Source organism: Coniophora puteana, assembly GCF_000271625.1.
Source record: "Coniophora puteana RWD-64-598 SS2 unplaced genomic scaffold CONPUscaffold_1, whole genome shotgun sequence".
In the NCBI taxonomy this organism is placed as follows: Eukaryota; Fungi; Basidiomycota; class Agaricomycetes; order Boletales; family Coniophoraceae; genus Coniophora; species Coniophora puteana.
The window spans coordinates 981,481-998,790 of NW_006913053.1; the positions used below are offsets into that span (position 1 = coordinate 981,481).

Consider the following 17,310-nt stretch of genomic DNA (forward strand, 5'->3'; position numbering starts at 1 on the left):
CCAATAAAGAAACCTATCTCATCAACCCGTCCGTCGTGCACCAGAAAGTGACGTACGAGGGCCACTGCCTGCAGCTCCACCCCGACATCGAGTGGCAGTCCGCGGGGAAGCCGCCCGTGTGCGAGCACTTCGAGTCCGCGCGGGGCTTCTGGCACGCATACACTCGCGTGCTCGTCGCAGCGAAGCTCTCGAAGCAGAATGATGCACACCTCGCGCGCGAGGCGCGCAGCTATCAGCTGTTCCCGGACCACTTCTTCCAGCACTGGAGCGGGTACAATGTCATGGCGCCGCTGCACGACCCCGTCCCGGTTATGGCGCTCGTGCCGCAGTTTTATGGGTATTATGTGCCTGATCCCGCACCAGCTGCCGCGAAGGGCAAATCAGAGGACGAGGACGAGGACGAGGACGAGGACGAGGACGAGGGAGGAGAGAAGAAAAGCGAAGACGGAAATGAGGCTGGAGACAAGGAGGAAGGACAAGGTGAAGGTAAAGAGACGACCGAAGATGACATGAACATGAAAAGCCCAGGCGCAGAAGCCAAGGAGCAGCCCGAAGACCCGCTCCCAGATTATCTGAGTCCCATCCTCCTCCTCGAGCACTGCGGCGTGCCCATCGACGTCGACACGCTGTGCGCGGACGACAGAAACGAGTGCGCGTCGCTGCTGCTCCGCTTCCACCACGAGGGCTGGCTGCATAACTCCTTCGCGGAGCGCAACATCCTCGTGCAGGCCGGCCCGATCACGGACTGGCCCCTCGGGCGCATGTTTAGCGACAAGTACTCGTTCCGCCTCATCGACTTTGGGCGCTCGGCCAAGTACGAGCGGAGCCTCGACAGGGCGGCGGAGGAAAGCGAGATGGCGAGGTTGCTGAAGCTTATGCATTTTGCCGAGACCTAAGGACAATGTTTGAAGGAGACTCTAGGAGATGGAGGGAGCGCGTCAGTGCTTTGAATGCGACCCAGCTGCGAAAAAAGAAGTTTCTCGACGTGTATTGTTATACCTCTTTGATACCACACTGTGTACCCCATAGATCCTGCTGTGAGGAACAAAAAATGTATTACCTACAACCACACGGCTTGGTACTATACATGCAATCATTTTGTCCCTGATACATCGCCTTTCATCTTGGCCTTGGCCGAACGAGCACCCCAGGTATAAGCGCCGGAGGCGGTGGCAGCGGTGAATCATGCCTCGCAAGTTCTGCGAGACCAGCTGCAAAACCATTGCTGCGCGGCAGCCGCGGCGTGAGCGGGACATCGTCGAACACCTCCCTCTCCTTCTCAACCCTACCCTCTTTGACGCCCGGCGCACCCCACGTCGGATGATAGATGCCCAACGCGTCCGGGTGTACCCACCGTGCCGGAGGCTCGTCGTGCTCGTACTCGTAGAGACTGACGATGTCGTCGAGCTCCATTCGCTTCTCGACTCGCCTTGGCACCTCGATCCGCGCGGCCCGGAGCGACTCGTGCGTCTTCAGTGCGGCAGTGGCGGCGACGAAGCTCGCGCTCCGCTCGAGCCGGTCGCGATCTGCGTTGCGCGCGCGGACCATGCTGCGGTGGTGGTGGCATGCCAGGATCGATGATGCAACTAGGATGAGGCCGAGGAGGGAGAGTGGGACCGCGAGGATGGCGACGGAGGAGGCAGATGGTTTGGTGAGGATTGATTGCGGGCTGTCATCGAGCGGTATTGAAGAATCGGGGGAGGAAGTTGGTGCCAGTGCAGGGCTGAGGGCGTCAGAATCAGGTTGACCAGAGGAGTCAGACGCGGGCGAGGTGGGTGAAGAAACTGGCAAATCCGCGGTTTCGTTGTCGGAAGCCACAGTAGGTGAGGATGAGGAAGGGTCGGCTTTGTCGTCAGACACCTCCGAGTTGGTGGCGGAATGTTTCGGTGAAGGTTGTCCCGTTTTCTTGGCAGAGCTGGATGGCTTGGATGTCGGGCTATTGGAGGATGGGTTTTCTAGAGACGTGCTGTTACTTCCACTATCCGTTGATGCGTCCGAACTCGCCGGAGCAGCAGCTGAATAAACCGGGGAATGGGCCATCAGTAAAATGAAACGTCGAGACGACGAGGCAGCACTCACAGCTCAGTGTGAAAAGCGGAGAAGTTGCCTCTTTCCCAAAGTCATCACGCAATTGCAAGTACATCTCCAATTGGTCTTCAGTGATGTTGGGGGCCATACTACAATTTTCATGAGAAGTTGTTGAAACCGCAAGATGAGGGACAAGCTCACAGCGAAGCCGTATAAGAATCTCCGTCATGCTCAACAGACGGCCAAACAGAGTCTCCGCAATCGTCGTCATCGCCTTGGGACCTCCTCGAATTCGAGTCGTCTGAATCATTATCGCTCTGTACACAAAGGCGAAACGATGGGGAGACAAGGGACTTCTTGGCTGTCCATTCCGCCTGAAACACGTGCCCAGCCAAGTAGCTGTGGTTATGCTTGGGACTTTTCCAAGTGAGGTCGAGAGACGTCGAGCGGGTATCATGTAAGAAGCCAGCCATGATCAACATGGAAGGAAAGTATCCGCGGTGGAGATTACCCAGAGCCGAGAGCATAATGAAGAGTCAGAAAAGAGTGGACAGCGACGGAGGGTGCGAGATAGGTCTCTTCCTAGGCCGGCAGGAAGTGTGGAGGTAGGGCAGCCCTCAAGGCGATGGTGCAAGTCAGGGATGGGGAAGCCTATCAGGACGATTGCATCTAAAGGCTGCCCGACACACTTGGGTAGATTTGAAACGATCCTGCGAGGTTCACCGTCTCATGTTCAAGATGCGACTGGAGTCGACGCGGTGGAGTCGATGTCCATGGTACCCCCTTCTGTACTGTCCGTGGGCTGATCCGACCCAAGTGCACGCGATGAAAACTGAGCAAGCTGCTCCCTGGTTTCAGGCGTTGACCGTCAGGCTACGGGAAAGCACCTAACTGCTTAGCGCGAGCGCACCTCTTATGTTCTTTGAGTTTCGTCAGCATCTCAATGACCTCATCCTGATCCATCACGGACAGCTCGCCTCCAGGTAAGCTCGATGCGTAATCCTTGGCTTGTGAAAGGGCATTCTTGAAGTCGTTTGTCTGTAGAGAAAAGGTGATGAGATGGAGAAGCCTTGGCGACGGGATGACTGACAGCTTGGAGGAGTGCTTGTCGTGCTTGCGGTGTCGTGACTCCCTCGGATGACTGAGTGAGCTGTAAGACCACACTCAGCTTTTCGTAGAGGCTTTCAAATAAGCTGGATGGGATAGTAGAGGTACTCATAAGTATGGGATGGTGGATCGTAGACGCAAACTTAGAGACGCGACCTCGCTTAAGCTTGTCGCCTGCCGGTCGCCACAACTTGAACTCATTACTCAACGTACCAGCACTGACCTCGAGCTTTGTATGCCCCACCCCACAGGAAAGCTCTAGAATCGACGTCTCTCCGTACGACAAACCCAGCTTCCTGGCAAGGATACGCGGCCTGATTGTACTCCATTGTCGACTCGAAGTCTCATCGGCCCTAGTCTCTCATAGGCAGAAATCCCTATAATTCGGAAGGCCCCAACAAAACTAGTCTTAGATAGGCTATGCCTTCAGCCTCAGCTAGAGCAAATTGAACCGATTGCGGCCTGTTGTTGGCAGCTGTAAGCATGAAGTCTGGATCTGAGAGCCTGGGTATCGGATTTCTCTCAAGGTCACGATAACGATTTCGTGCCTCAAGGCAGTTCCACTATCAACGCACATTCTCCAAATTTTCTCCGTCCATTCCTCATTACGACTGAATGAGTCGCGATCGACTAGTCAACGTCAAGCAGCCTTTCCCTAACGAAGGACATGTTCTGCGCCTTGTACATGCTGGACCACGTTTCTACGACGTTTCATTGCAGTGCGACCTAGTACTGCCTCCTCGAGCGCAGATCATCGTCGTAAACCCGCTATTTTCCCATCAGAAACCACCAGCTAATTATTCCCAACACGGGACGGTCGGAACCCGCATAATTGAACCTTAGAAAACCTTTCTCTAGGGGTGCGACAAGCTGTAATGCGGGTCACAAACCTGGGCGGCCCGCAGCTCGACCCCATTGGCACGGCCAAATGAGTCCCTATGGCGCCGAGGGTCTTATAAGTTCTCTTGCCTTGATGCACGCGCAGGCTGTAATGGGCCTTTTGTATCTCAATGGCAACGCTCACCGACAATGAGCTAGCGTATGCTGCACAGTCCTTTCAGACGGCAAATGTGAGTTCTCCGATAGCCCTTCGTTCATCTTATATGGCGGCTCTGATCGCCTGGGCACGAGGCAGTACTCGTATGGTACGCATCAACTGTACCACCTTGTGGAACCGAGCTCGTTGACGACTTTGGACAGTCTCGGTCATCACCATATGGGTACGTAGTTCCCTGGAACACTGACACTAGGGCTAATTTGTCGAAAGCTGTACGACTACTTCTTAACGCTTGATGATGAGGTACGCAACAACGCTGCTCGCACCGCGGCAGTGATACGGACGCATGACCCGTTCAGATTCGATACCTTCGTAACTCGAATCTTACCAAAGTCAAGGTGCTGTATATCGCTACTCGTAGCTTACCCTTTGCGATGCTTGGAATATGGGGACCCAGTGAGTCTTCCTCCATATGCTTATAGTTGAACCATGATTCATCGGGTTAAAGAGTACTTGAAGCATAACACTGTCAATGTGAGGACCTTTTGTGAACGATCAAGGCGTCGACTGACGATTGCTCTAGCAATGCAATGTTCTGGGCACGCCAGCCGGTGGTAAGCCTTTGTTCTCCAATTTAGGGGAAGCTCACCAGAATCATGACATGTGCAGCTGTTAACGCGCTCATGATAGTGTGCGCAGAATGTAAGTGTGATTCCGACATAGCGTGTCCCTTTTGGTGACCTCGCTTCAGCCATGTTCATAGTCCGAACTTACGCATTATGGGGCTTGAACAAGCGAATACTAGACCTAGTGTTAACGACGTTTATTGTGGGTTCTCATAGTACGTTTCGTCGTTTGTGCTGAGCTATACTCTTAGACTGTTGCCGCTGCTGCTATAGGCATCGTCTTCGTGCCCGACGGCACTACTGTATGTAAGAGCATCTCCCTCGGTCGTAAATGGGTGTAAGTTGACTGATTGTCTGACCAGTCGTATCGCTTCCTATATCCATCACGGGCTGTTTCATGTTGAAACAAGGAAATCTATTCGCGGTTACATTCGCTCTCTTGATCGTGTTCGAGCTAGGTAGGAGCAAGGTTTACATGGTTCATCTTCGTGGATCTGATTTAGGATGCTGAAATGAAGAGCTTGTTACCCTCACCGTCATACGTGTAATCAAAGTGCATCAGTATGCGAGAGGTGATCTAGCACGAACATTGATCCAGCACAACGTTTTTTACTTCGTCTGCGGTCTATGTGCGTACCTTTCCTAGAGCGTGCTTCTTGGCGCATTTAACAAAGGGTGCTACTAGTCTTTTCTATACTGAACATCATCACTGTCGTCAGCCTGAAAGTAAGCAAACAAAGGTCCCGGCTCATTTGAATAGCTCACGCATCATCCACAGTATGGGTACAGCGGAATGCTAGACAAGTCAGCCGCCATTTGCACCTCCTCTTAACTTAACGAAAAGACTGATACCGTCCTTCTAGTCTTCAGCTTGTAATGCACTGCATTCTTGCTACTCGGATGCAGCGGTCACTTTGGCATGCGCACGATCACGAAGGGTTAGAAGATGAGACTTTAATCATGCAACTCTCTGACATGCGTTTTGGTTCGGTGCATATGTGAGCTCCTATCCGCTCGTACTGCCGTTCGTCCACGCCAACTGACGTCAGATGCAGTAGTGCAGCGCAGATCAGTAGGGATTGTGTGAGCTGAGAGTTGTAACTAACAATGTGTCGTTCATATACTTGGCCTGATGTGTAATTATGGATCTCCGCCGTCGTCGAATATGGTGAGATTTCCTCGCAAGTCCAAAACCCATGATTGATAAAACATGCCCAAGCTTAATGGGACCTTTTTCCTGTTCAGCCTTAAAGATCGCTGTCTTTGTTACCTCTGCAGTCCGAAATAGACAACAGCTGTGTTTTTTCTGATGTGTGGCATTTCGGAGTTTACTACGAGGTATCTGATGTGCAAAAATCATCCGTCGCTGCTGTCTGCTTGATTCCTCCGGCGCAACATCTAACCCTTGGTTTGAAGACTCTTCCTTCCGGCAATGGCCGTTCAAAACGTGACCAGCCTATTAGCTCCCGTTGGCTTTGGCTGAGCCAATACGCGATAACATGCTGTAAACCTTTTAATATCTCCAACATCATCGGCACTGACTACTGCGGTTGATACATCGCAGTGCATGAGCCTCGTTTCTGATCATCAGCTCTTGTTTCGTCCTGGCAATGTTACAGAGCACTGGATACCCTATAAGAGGCCCTTTGTAGGCCCGTATTTCAGATAGCACCTCTCACCATGGCAGAGCTCTCACGGGAAGACTTTGAGTACGCTTTACGAAGTATTCAAATAGCCAACGTGGGTATCATGTTTGTATATTCTCTGGGTTATGCTTCATCGTTATCTCAATCTAGTATGTATTCGGTAAGTGCATGCAATCGTTGCTGCTGAACCGCCACGGTGAATACTGCATGGTATATGTTCTACGATAGTCTCAACAGTCTGCCTCTGGGTAAGCATCCAAAGTCAATCGTTATCAGAACTTTCATGCCAGCATTTGATATCTTAGGTATATCATTATTGCCTCAGCTTTCATGAAGAGGTCAGAAATAGTGATCAAGGGTATGCGTTTGGTTTCACCTTCTCTTAGGTCTTTTTCCTCCACAAGGCAAAGAGGGGCAAGCTGAAGCTCTTGTACGTCATCGTCCTTGGTTCAACGCTGTGCGTGATTGCAATAGACGGATATGGTACGTCATAGCCTTCGGTAAACAGGATGATAGATCACGAAATCTACAGTGAATCTCAAAAATAGCTCACCTCAGGTGACGATCGTATTGTATCAAAGAGTCTGCGATTTTCTTACGGGTTGAGGCCTTGCGGGCCTATCCAGGTTTGTAATACGATTTCGATGCCAGAATCAGGTGAGGGCACTCAAGCTGTCGCAAAACATGATGTGTTCTCCCAGACTCAAGATCATATCCTTTCTATCTTATAGCTATTTCTGCATTGTTGGTTGTCTGCACGCAAAGTCAGTAGTTACAGAAGCTCACGTTCAAAATGGCCATTTCGTGTACTGAAAGCCACAGCTATGTTCATTGTCCGAACTTATGCCTTGTGGGCCTTGAGCAAGAAGATACTGGTTTTCGTGCTAACACCTTTCATCGTGAGTTAAACACTGAAGTTAGGATATACTGTAGTTCTGATGTTTGGTCTTTTTGCAGGTTTTCCTTCTTGCCTCATTGTCTCTGCTTCTATCTCCTGAGCCATCAGGATTTATGGTCGGATGTTTCCCCGAAAAGCAAGGGAACTATATCGTAATCATCTTTGGCCTCTTACTTATCCTAGACCTAGGTAAGAATCATCGGTTTCGTATTGAGAGGCTCTACCAAAACACTAAACCTCTGTAAGAGCTTGCAGTCTTTACAGCAATCAGCACCTTTGGGAAATATAAGCACGCCAGGGGTATCCTTGTTCGCATACTGGTTCAACATAATTTCTTTTACTTTGCGTTTAGTTCGAGTACGCCCAAATCATCCCATCTTTCTGCGAGCGGGGTGATAACATATGCTCTTGCTCAGGTTTAGTGACTGTGAACATTGTAATGATGCTTTCGCTCAAGGTTTGTTAAGTTTATTTAGTCATTTGGATTGATTGCTCCATTGATTGATATTAGTACGGATACAGCGGATTGCTTGGCGAGTGAGTTCTAACACATACGATGACTTTTATGAATATAAAAACCTCCCGTAGCTCGCAGTCCATCCTTCAGTCTTTACTCGCTGCTAGGATGCATAGAAATTTATGGATGGCCGATGCAAGAGACAGGGACGAGCCTGGCGATACTACTATACCCGCACAATTATCTGAGCCACGCTTTCAGTCTCCGTGCGTAAATTCTACTTGGATCGAAATAGGCTCATCCATTATAGCTCAGTGACCATTCGGACAACTCCATGTGATAGCTACGCCATTCCCTATAGAGGCAACTACTGCTTGGAGCTTTCAGTAATATAACTTCGCCTTGTTTGCAGCTTATTTCGATCGTACAAAATGATTCCGTCCAGGGGCACTTTCATTGCCAGCGTCCGAGCTGTCTATTGCAACGCCCTGATCTTGCCATTGTCAAGCTATGATCGACCGGAGGTGCATCCAGTCAACTGATTTACGGAAACAAACCTTACAACTCTGAATTGAAAACGTGTTTCATAACAATGTGCGTCATGGCTAAGACACATCAATCAATTCATATAGATTATCCCATAGTATCGCACGCCATTAGTAGCGATCGATCTAGCACAGCAACAATCAGCGGACCTCAAATCGAGATGCGCCGTATCAAAGCGGCTTCAACTTGCATGCAACAGTCACTTTGGTTAAACGCACAGTCGGAAGATCAGACCGTAAACATCATTCCGCCCCGCCCTTTGGCTCTTTGACCACACGCGTGAGTTCCTGCCCGTTTGTGCTCCTCCTCTGCTCCGCGGACCAGATAATACCTCGTGAAGTACTTGTCAATGTATTGGAAAATTGATGCTGGCGGCCGTCGTGCGGACTTATCGTACTCAGCAACTATTGTCTTGCATTGCCTCGAGGTCGAGTCAGCTAATTAATCGACTCGCTAGATCTCATGTGCATACTGCCTTTTCCTCCTTACTGACTCGGTGCCTTGACAAGGAAATATCGATGAGATCACTTGCAAATAGACCCGCTATCTTTCCATGCGGTCAGACCAAACGTAGCCTCTTCGTAGACGTTATCCGGGCCGCCCAAGCCCTGAGTGTTGTTTCCACGAGTTCTCTGGGATTAAACTGCTTCCGATCAGTACCTCGCATCTCAAGTTCACTCCTCCGACACTGCATCGAGTTCTCGGTGAGAATCTACTCCTGACGGCACTGAGCTCGAACTTCATGTGAGTGGTCAACCAGTTCCGTTCGGTCCAGAATCGTCCAGCGGGATACTCCGTACCGTGGTACGGTCCTTGAAATATGTCAGTTAGTACTGGGATTGACTGCCATGAACATGATAGAAGCAAGCTGTACGCCCTATACATAGCCTCTATTCGAAGATGCGCTTTTGATCATCTGCATCAGCGCTCGGTCTAAGTTAACCAACGCATTCACATCTATATAAAACGAGATTCGCCGTGCACTGGCGCATTGCGCTGCTACTTATATTGGCAGCGCTGTCTTATCTATTATACAAAGGTCTCATTCTCTTCTTCCAATTCGAAAATATTGCTCTCATGACGACCACGCTTTCACCCGAAGAAGCTGAGTATGCTGCTAGAAACACACAGGTGTCCAATGTAAGTACCAATCATTGTCATCAGTTCCGTCTCAGATTAAACTCTAACGCCATCTAATCCAGTATACATATGGTAAATCTAAACTTGATTGGTTATTAACAACGAGGTTTGACGGTTGATTGAAGTCGCCGTAACATGTTTCTGGGGAAGTACACTAAACATGGCCGTAACGCTTCGACATGCTTACCTGCAGTCGTATCCAGGTGTATCATCACTGCCTGGATTTTGACAAAGAGGTGTGTAACGTTGATTATGATGAGAGGCGATCTTGTAACAAGAGTACCGTTATTCTTCCCCTTCCTAGGTCCTCTACCTCATTAACGCCAAGATGAGCAAGCTGAAGGTTCTATATATGATTACTCTTGGTTCAACATTGTGGACTCTCGTCGGAATGAATTACAGTAAGCCAGCGTCCTTGAAGGTGATATAATAATCTATTTATCAAGTCTACAGCATGCGTTAGAAATAAACCGTTTTTAGTGAGTTAACCAGGTCATTTTGCTATGTGGATAAAATGAGTAAATCACTCGTCCAGTGCGATGGTGGCCGTCCACAAGTAGAAGGTGAAGCTCATGATTTGATTTACGCCTGCTGGCTCACTTGTGATCAACGAATCCTATTAGTTCCCGGCGTACTGATGGTTTTTTGTACGGAAAGTAGGTTGCTTTCTATACAAAGTTTCACACCGTGGCCTCATGGGACAAATGATCTAGCCATGCTCATTGCGCGAATCTACGTCTTGTGGGGCCTAAAAAAGAAGATACTAGCCATTATGTTGACGACTTTCTTTGTGAGTTTTAGTTATTGGCTGTAGTGAGAAAATGACTTTAACTGTTGGACAATGCAAGGCTACTGTTTTAACCTCGTTGTTACTACTCTCTTCAAGGTGGTCAGTCGTGAACAATTCCGGGCATTTCTTGGGCACCAGCAAACTCCTGCCGATTATTTACATTCCATTCGTTGTATTAGAATTGGGTATGTACTTATTATACTCTAACGTTTCCTTACAGTGTCGTAACCTGTAGAAATCCTGGACGAGGAAGAGTTCGTATTGTTGACAGCAATCAGTGCCTTCTTGAAGTACCGCCAAACCAAAAGCCGGCTTGCCCGTACGATGATTCAGCACAATTTCTTTTACTTTACTTGCAACCTGGGTATGTGACCCTCTCTTGTTCCGTGGCCTCGAAGCTAATCTGTTCTATCTCAGGTTTGTCGGTCACAAATATCATATTGATGGTTTGCCTCAAGGTCAGCTGAGTCTTCTATCTTTCCCTTAGCATTAATGACAAACTGGATGATCCCAGAGTGGATACAGCGGAATGTTTGGCAAGTGAGTAGCCTTACATGCATTGCCGACTGAGAATGTGAAACCTCTACTTAGCACGCAGTTCATACTCCATTCCTTGATCGCAACTAGGATGCATAGGTGTTTATGGATGACAGACAAGGAACTAGGAGGTGAGCTAGAGACAAGGACGAGGGGGATGTCGAACATACGCTTTCAGTCACCGCGTATACTTTCTCAGCAGTCTGGAGAATGTTCAGTGAGTGCAGCTTTGATATCTGTCGCAAAATATGTGACAAAAGCTTACACGAACATTATGCTATAGTAATGTTCGCCTTGGTTCTAAGCCAGCCTGTACAGTGTTCATCAAATCGGGGGTTGCGTTATGAATAGCTTAACGATCTACTATGCATCAGTCGTGTGCCAATATGAGTTTCCCAGGCTATCTCCAACTAAGGCCAGCACTGGCTATGCAATTTGGTCATTTCTTGTCGAAGCGGAAGCATCGCGCTCGTGCGTTGTCGTATTTACCCGAGTAAAAAGCCGACAATTACGCAGGACATGTGTTGAATGTAAGATAGTTATTAGGAAGATACTGAACGAAAGCAGTATCACGACAAGTACAAGTGGTGATACTAGAAGGTGAAGGCGTGTGTATATGGTGGAGAGTAGCTCTACAAGTATGGTATGTATATGTTATAGAGACAGCTTGATAAATGCAGTCTGGGCGATGCATTGTCTCGATGCATGTAGTTTGCCTGTTAGGATACATTAATTTCTATGAGTGAACCCTGCGATCGAAGCAAGCGGGGTTAAGACAAAATGTTATCATAAGGCAAGATGAAAACTCGGACTTACTATTATGTCATATGCGGATTAGTAACAAGATGATGGTGGGATAACAGTGGAGAGGAGAGATGCGGGGAGAGATCGAGAGAGATGCAAGACGTCCATGCGGGGGTAGTCTAGTCGGATTCGGAGTCATCTGAGGACGAAAGCAATTTCTCCTTGATGGCGGTGGAGAGCGCTTCACCGAAGGTTGGCATTGGGAAGTAGTCGGGGTCGGGGAACGAGTCATGTTTCGAAGGGAACTTCACGTGTCGTTCGATGTCTGCTATGCGCAGCGAGTACTCGGAGATTTTGTGACGGATAATGTCTCTACTGCTTTCCGTTGTTTCGCCTTCCTCGAGATATCAGCGGCTTGAATTAGTGTGAAGACATGGAGCGGCGCAAACCTTCTAACGCAGATGCAAGACAATCAATCGCGTCACGGTATAAGCGGAGAGCTTCGGGATAAGAGTGATTGTTATCCTCGTCAATGGCCTGAAGCACCAGACCGAGCCCCTTCTAAAACCAGGATCGATCATGAAGACCACTGAGAGTCGAGGCGGCAGGACTCACCTCAAGAAAACAACGGTTAGATAAAGTTACCATTGGCCCTTCCAGACAAGTTGGGATTCCCGAGACCGAAGAATGCAAAAAAGAAGGTGGATGCGAACAGACAGGAACAGACAAGCCGCCAAAGTACTTATACCTTCGGGCATGCCGCGCACATGTGTTAAGGGTCGCATCAAATTCAGTGCTCCGCCAGCACACTGGCTTACACAGCAAACTTTGTCGCGTCGAGTTCTGTGACTTCTGTCAACCTTGACTTCGTTGAGTCCGTTGAACACGGCGTGCGGGATTGCGCCTACCGGACACTCGGCCACAATTCGGGATCGCCTAATGATCGCGTAGAAAATGAGCGTGTTACATATAGGGGCCAATAGGAGTTCGCTCACAAAGCTGAGTTCCTGGCTCGGCGCTACGGACCGACAGATGAACATGGCAACGCGTCAATCTGCTTTGCGGGTCATCGTAGGTCAACGCTGGTTGGCGCCGACAGCGCAAGCAATCTCTGAGCGCGCATGATGTCAGTTTTTCGGCCACGCAAATTTTGACACCGGCTAGCCCTGTCTCCTCGCTTATACTTGATGTCCTCTAAGACGGGTGCGATTCTGTGCGATTCTGTGCAATTGCTATTAGGTGTGATTAAGCGTGATAGTAACATTATAACACTGCTCGGATTATTACCAACAGAATGCGTAGTACATAGAAAACCTGAAGAACTTTTTCTGCGGCGCAGTCGCTAGAAAGATCGGTTGCCGAGAGACGCAGCCTAGGCAAGAAGCTGCACGAAGGGGGCCGTCGGGCGGTCTTCTCAGGGAAACATTAGCGTCATAGAGTCTAAATTAAAAGACAAAGTCCAGAAGAAGAACCCATTCGAAGCGTCGATTCTTCGATCTTGCCGACGCACGGGCCCTGAAGGTCGCGAGGCGTCGGAGTGATGGGACCATCAGACTCTTCCGGGGATGAGCTCGAGCCCGAAGCGACGCCGGGGAGACTCCATGAGGTGCCGTAGATTTCACGCATGATGTTGATGACCTCTCCCTCGGTGGGAGAGTCACCCGTGGTGGTTGGATGCATCGGAAGCTCAAAGTCTGGTTTAGAAAACGAAAATTTGCGGCGAAGAGCGGGTAGGCCACCTCGGAACATGGATCGGCATCGACGTATAAGGGTTAGCGGCTTCGGAGGTCGTAAATGAGGTTCCACTGGGTCTAACCCAATGTCGTGGCCGCTTTGTACCGCTTCATCAGAGACCGGCGAGCACCCACGACCCTCGGAGCGCAGAACGGGAGTGCTGAGAGGATTCTTTCGCAGTTTGTTTCTAGCCCTGGTCGCCACTGAGTTCGTCGTCATGGTCGTATAAGAGTCGCGCTGCCGTAGAGTCAGTGTGTCCATGATAGGCGATTGTGGCGAGTGATCAGAACGCAAGCGAAGGCCGAAGTTGCTTTCATGTGTCCAAGATGAAGAGCAACGAAGCGACTTCGTTTCGGGTTGCAAAGTCGACTGAATGGTCGGTACCAAGTTCCCGAGCTGTTCCTTGGGAGACGTGCTGGTAAGGGTCCTCCAGTCCTGCTTCCCGGTCGCGTTCTCGGTTGGTTCGTCCTCTACAGACGCTTCCGGTACGATGTCCAGCCGAACAGCGTTCTTGTCATAACTGAGGGAAGACTTGCGGTGTGATGGTTTGAGGCGCTTCGCTGTGCTCGTAGGAGCTGCTGCAGCCGAGACGCCTGAGGTGACTCCAGCGACAATAGATCGAGGCCCTTCTACAAAACAGGCCGACGTGACGGCCTCTGACCGATGATCGCTATCGATGTTAGGAATGGAAACAATGCTAGAAGGGACTGCGGCGAGGTTCAGCAGTAAAGCGTACCCAAAAGGTATAAATTACCTGATGTACTTCTTGCGATCACCTCATCCCATTTTCTACGAGTGTCTTAGCGAAAGAATGCGCTTCTTTCAAGGAAATACTCACACGGATGAGAAATAATTGTGATTTATGAGCTCCTTTGCCGTATGTCGTAAAGCTGGGTTACGCTCCATGCACTGATCACAGATTTAGTGACCTTGTCTCGTAGGGATTTGGGACCGACCTTTAGGATGATATCCTGGGCCTCAAGAGCAGACGGAGGTGACGACGGAAATGACACGCCACAGTGAACGGTCTTCGTCCGGAGAACGATGGCATTGTCGTGATCCACCTCGGTCACCAATGGATGCTACTCAAGCAATCAGCCAGCCATGATGTATGAAACACCCTTCCGCACTCACGCATCCGAAGAGCATCGTAAAGAGCACCTCGCCAAAGCTCCAGCAGTCTACGTGGGTGTCGTGGCTCCAACCCAACAGTTGTTCCGGGGCTTGGTAAAGCATGGACTTCGTCGTCTCCCCAGTCGTACTCGGCGATGATGGTAATGTCTTTGTATTCGAACCAAAGCCAGATATGACGACGTGGCCGAAGGTGTTGAAGAGGATGTTGTCGGGCTTCAGGTTTCCGTGAGTTATCTTGGCCTCGTGCAGGGCCTTGAGCCCTTGGATCTGTTAGGACTTTCGTCAACTTATCGTCAGTTAGAAACCTGAGACATGACCCACCATCTCGCAAGCGTAGAAGCGAGCGCGTTCCGCCGGGAGAGTGCCTTCTCGCGACATGAGCTCTGAGAGGTTTCCTCCGGGGTAGAAGTCCTAGCTTTCCGTTCAGACCACATTAAACTGCGACAGACAAGGGAAACTTACCGCTACCAAGTACAAGAAGACCTCATCCTGGAAATACCAACGTAGCGGAATGAGGAATGGGTTCCCCAATTTGTCGACAGACTCGAGAGTCTTTAAAAGGGTAAGATACGTTTTGTCCGCAATCGGGGAGTACGTCGGGCTGCAGTCTTTCGTAACAACCTTTACAGCGTACAGCTGGAGGTTGTCGCGCTTCCTACAGAGATGCATGCTGGATTCGTTCCCGTGGGAGAGAGCATGGAGAAACTTGAACGATTCGAGGGTGACTTCCCGCGGAGTTGCGCGGCTAGAGGAAGGCGTTTTCGGCGTTTTGGTTTTGGGAGAAATGACCATGACTTCCTACTGGAATAAGTACTGGAGACAAAGTTAATCATTTCAACGCACCTCAACAAGACCATTATTATACTTTGGCGATAATTCATCCAGTGCTCGGATCTGTGTTGACACGTAAGGCGCGCATACATGCATGCATGCACTATATGATGACATATTTAGGGAGAACTATACCTCAACATTATAGCTCTCGTCTGGTAGAGCCGCCTCGGGTTGCATTGAACAATTGCCAGGAGATAAATAGAGGTCCTCCATCCCAAAGAGCGGAGATGTCTCGTCTTCGACCATCACGCTGAATGATTCCTGCATTTAGATGCATCAGCGACCAATAACGTGCAGTCAAAAAACCAACCGAAAACGGCGAAAGGTCCCATGCTGTTGCCGAGAGCCGCGGAGGCACCGGACTACTGGGGTGCTGTTCTGTCTTGTCGTGATCCTTCTGCATGTTCTCGAAGTCACGGAGGATATATCCAAGTTCAAGAGTAGATGGGTAGTCAAAAATCAGGCAAAATGGAGGGCGACGGATGAAAAGGCGGTCGAACAAGAAGGTAGAGACAGAGCCGATCGCCCACGCTTCGGTCGCCAGGTAAGGCGCGTTCCATCACGTCACGTTCTCTGAAAGTCAACCAGATCGAAGTGCCAAAATCAAACATGCCATTGTACTTTTCAGTCAAAAGGGATACAGGGAAGGTCACCGTGGAATAGCCGTCTTAAACAGTCTCAGATATCTGAATGTGGTCCATCGAGTCTATAGATACATTATATAGGGGTGTACGCCGGGGGAGGTTCGTTATTTTCGTCCACTACAGAGGCCGTGTCCAAGCGACTCGGGGCAGGATGATTGATGGCGATGCGAGGTGGGCGGACAGATATGCCAGTCAATGGTCCCATGCGATCGGGAGGAGGGAGTGAGGTGAACGAAGGAGGTGGAGGAGAATGCGTGCGAAAAGCGGCGGCCGACGGTGGAGGCATAGATCTAAAAGAGAGCGGTGGAGAGCGAGGCGGGAGGCTTGGAGGGCGGGGGGCAGGAATTTCTGAGGCTAAGGATACACGAGAAGCTCTGCGTGGCGTGGGTGGAAGGGCTGTGGGGGAAGGTGGAGACGCTGCTCCACGCATACTGTCATGGGTTACAAAGTTTGGAACAAGGTCGGGAGTGTGAGATGAAGACGCGGCGAGAGCCCGAAATGGATTGGCAGGTCTTGGAGAAGGGTGTGGTCCAATGGTAGAGAACTGGTTCTGCAACGGAACTGCAGGCACTGGGAAATCAGGCGATGCTGGCGAGGGCTGTCCCGCATACGACCGACGTGCCAAGGAAGCCGCAGCATGCGGAGGTGAAGCCGAAGAGTTTGTCAACTGTTCGACGTATGACCGGCGAGTAAGAACCACTCCAGCACGAGGAGGTAACGCAGGAGGCGATGATGTTCGCTGAGGAGAAGTCACACTACTTGATCGACGAAGCGTTTCGGGGCGGCTCTGGGAGTGCCTCGCCGCGGATCCTGGTTGGGCCTGGGGCTGAGATGGCCATGTGTAGACAGTCTCAGGCCGCCGGTGCATATCATTCCCAAGTTGCGCAGGACCTTGGGGCCAAACCGGCTGCTCCTGAGAACGAGCCCTACGGCGTCGTCTACAGCAGCAGATGCAAAGGAGAAGGAAAGTCAGGCAAACAACGACTGAGAGAGCAAACGGTATGTTATATTGGCAGTCGGCGTTATACGCTATCTCAAAACGTACCAATAGCAACAACCACTCCTATGATCACATTTCGTGATGTGATGCACCTCACGTTGAAGCTAAAGGCAAGTGGCGTTATGCAATGTATCAGTAGGGATGCTCATGCACTCACCCCGTGCAGCTGTCATCGTTACCCCAGTCTGCCATGTTGCCCGTTGCAAAGGTGAGGAGGCTGAGAGGTATCAAGAGCAGCGAAAACGGTAGGCCGGGTGCACCTTAAATACCGCAAAGCATAAGATCGTGGTATACTGAACTGCAGGGAGGCGGTGTCCTGGCCTTCCTGCGCAGCGAAAGAGGCACATGGCTTCAACGTCAGGTGTCATGTGCCCCACACAAACCAAAATGTTGTTCCCTGCGAAACTGCCCTGTCGTCGTTTGAAGCAAACATTTGAAAGTCTCCAGC

At 50.2% G+C, this 17,310-nt stretch overlaps 9 protein-coding genes across 9 annotated transcripts; 5 read left to right on the top strand and 4 right to left on the bottom strand.

Moving 5' to 3' along the window:
- Positions 1 to 239: 239 nt before the first annotated feature.
- CONPUDRAFT_44143 (uncharacterized protein) lies at positions 240 to 896 on the top strand (the record flags this gene model as incomplete). Its single annotated transcript, XM_007764236.1, has 2 exons — positions 240 to 344; positions 546 to 896. Coding segments are annotated over 2 exons (456 nt in total), but the record flags the coding sequence as incomplete, so codon positions are not given.
- A 223-nt stretch (positions 897 to 1,119) lies between these two features.
- On the bottom strand, positions 1,120 to 2,501 carry CONPUDRAFT_148304 (uncharacterized protein; the record flags this gene model as incomplete). Its single annotated transcript, XM_007764912.1, has 3 exons — positions 1,120 to 2,015; positions 2,080 to 2,177; positions 2,230 to 2,501. The coding sequence occupies 3 exons, from the start codon at positions 2,499 to 2,501 to the stop codon at positions 1,120 to 1,122; spliced, it is 1,266 nt and encodes a 421-aa protein (XP_007763102.1).
- A 260-nt stretch (positions 2,502 to 2,761) lies between these two features.
- On the bottom strand, positions 2,762 to 3,247 carry CONPUDRAFT_45075 (uncharacterized protein; the record flags this gene model as incomplete). Its single annotated transcript, XM_007764304.1, has 3 exons — positions 2,762 to 2,876; positions 2,939 to 3,066; positions 3,119 to 3,247. The coding sequence occupies 3 exons, from the start codon at positions 3,245 to 3,247 to the stop codon at positions 2,762 to 2,764; spliced, it is 372 nt and encodes a 123-aa protein (XP_007762494.1).
- An 898-nt stretch (positions 3,248 to 4,145) lies between these two features.
- Positions 4,146 to 5,590, top strand: CONPUDRAFT_148306 (uncharacterized protein; the record flags this gene model as incomplete). The annotated part of the gene is made up of 14 exons (XM_007764913.1): positions 4,146 to 4,205; positions 4,271 to 4,280; positions 4,336 to 4,355; positions 4,403 to 4,435; positions 4,492 to 4,588; positions 4,641 to 4,666; positions 4,716 to 4,746; positions 4,802 to 4,834; positions 4,884 to 4,960; positions 5,010 to 5,064; positions 5,121 to 5,216; positions 5,277 to 5,387; positions 5,444 to 5,484; positions 5,537 to 5,590. The coding sequence occupies 14 exons, from the start codon at positions 4,146 to 4,148 to the stop codon at positions 5,588 to 5,590; spliced, it is 744 nt and encodes a 247-aa protein (XP_007763103.1).
- An 848-nt stretch (positions 5,591 to 6,438) lies between these two features.
- Positions 6,439 to 7,843, top strand: CONPUDRAFT_140875 (uncharacterized protein; the record flags this gene model as incomplete). The annotated part of the gene is made up of 10 exons (XM_007764914.1): positions 6,439 to 6,498; positions 6,555 to 6,564; positions 6,633 to 6,652; positions 6,791 to 6,887; positions 6,937 to 6,962; positions 7,031 to 7,061; positions 7,136 to 7,168; positions 7,411 to 7,491; positions 7,719 to 7,759; positions 7,814 to 7,843. 10 exons carry the CDS (start codon positions 6,439 to 6,441, stop codon positions 7,841 to 7,843), a joined length of 429 nt encoding a protein of 142 aa, XP_007763104.1.
- A 1,918-nt stretch (positions 7,844 to 9,761) lies between these two features.
- Positions 9,762 to 10,580, top strand: CONPUDRAFT_78647 (uncharacterized protein; the record flags this gene model as incomplete). Its single annotated transcript, XM_007764554.1, has 5 exons — positions 9,762 to 9,846; positions 9,899 to 10,101; positions 10,159 to 10,235; positions 10,294 to 10,420; positions 10,489 to 10,580. Coding segments are annotated over exons 2-3 (196 nt in total), but the record flags the coding sequence as incomplete, so codon positions are not given.
- A 1,115-nt stretch (positions 10,581 to 11,695) lies between these two features.
- On the bottom strand, positions 11,696 to 12,164 carry CONPUDRAFT_148307 (uncharacterized protein; the record flags this gene model as incomplete). Its single annotated transcript, XM_007764915.1, has 3 exons — positions 11,696 to 11,910; positions 11,966 to 12,077; positions 12,132 to 12,164. 3 exons carry the CDS (start codon positions 12,162 to 12,164, stop codon positions 11,696 to 11,698), a joined length of 360 nt encoding a protein of 119 aa, XP_007763105.1.
- Positions 12,165 to 14,336: 2,172 nt separating this feature from the next.
- CONPUDRAFT_45965 (kinase-like protein) lies at positions 14,337 to 14,762 on the bottom strand (the record flags this gene model as incomplete). Its single annotated transcript, XM_007764371.1, has 2 exons — positions 14,337 to 14,651; positions 14,706 to 14,762. The coding sequence occupies 2 exons, from the start codon at positions 14,760 to 14,762 to the stop codon at positions 14,337 to 14,339; spliced, it is 372 nt and encodes a 123-aa protein (XP_007762561.1).
- A 1,202-nt stretch (positions 14,763 to 15,964) lies between these two features.
- Positions 15,965 to 17,260, top strand: CONPUDRAFT_78648 (uncharacterized protein). Its single transcript, XM_007764555.1, has 3 exons — positions 15,965 to 16,846; positions 16,908 to 16,966; positions 17,020 to 17,260. The coding sequence occupies exon 1, from the start codon at positions 16,396 to 16,398 to the stop codon at positions 16,603 to 16,605; it is 210 nt and encodes a 69-aa protein (XP_007762745.1). The 5' UTR covers positions 15,965 to 16,395; the 3' UTR covers positions 16,606 to 16,846; positions 16,908 to 16,966; positions 17,020 to 17,260.
- The last annotated feature ends 50 nt before the right edge of the window (positions 17,261 to 17,310 follow it).

Bases quoted from the DNA above. Each gene is read 5' to 3' on its own strand.
- CONPUDRAFT_78648 (XM_007764555.1), top strand. From the start codon at position 16,396: ATGGTAGAGAACTGGTTCTGCAACGGAACTGCAGGCACTGGGAAATCA.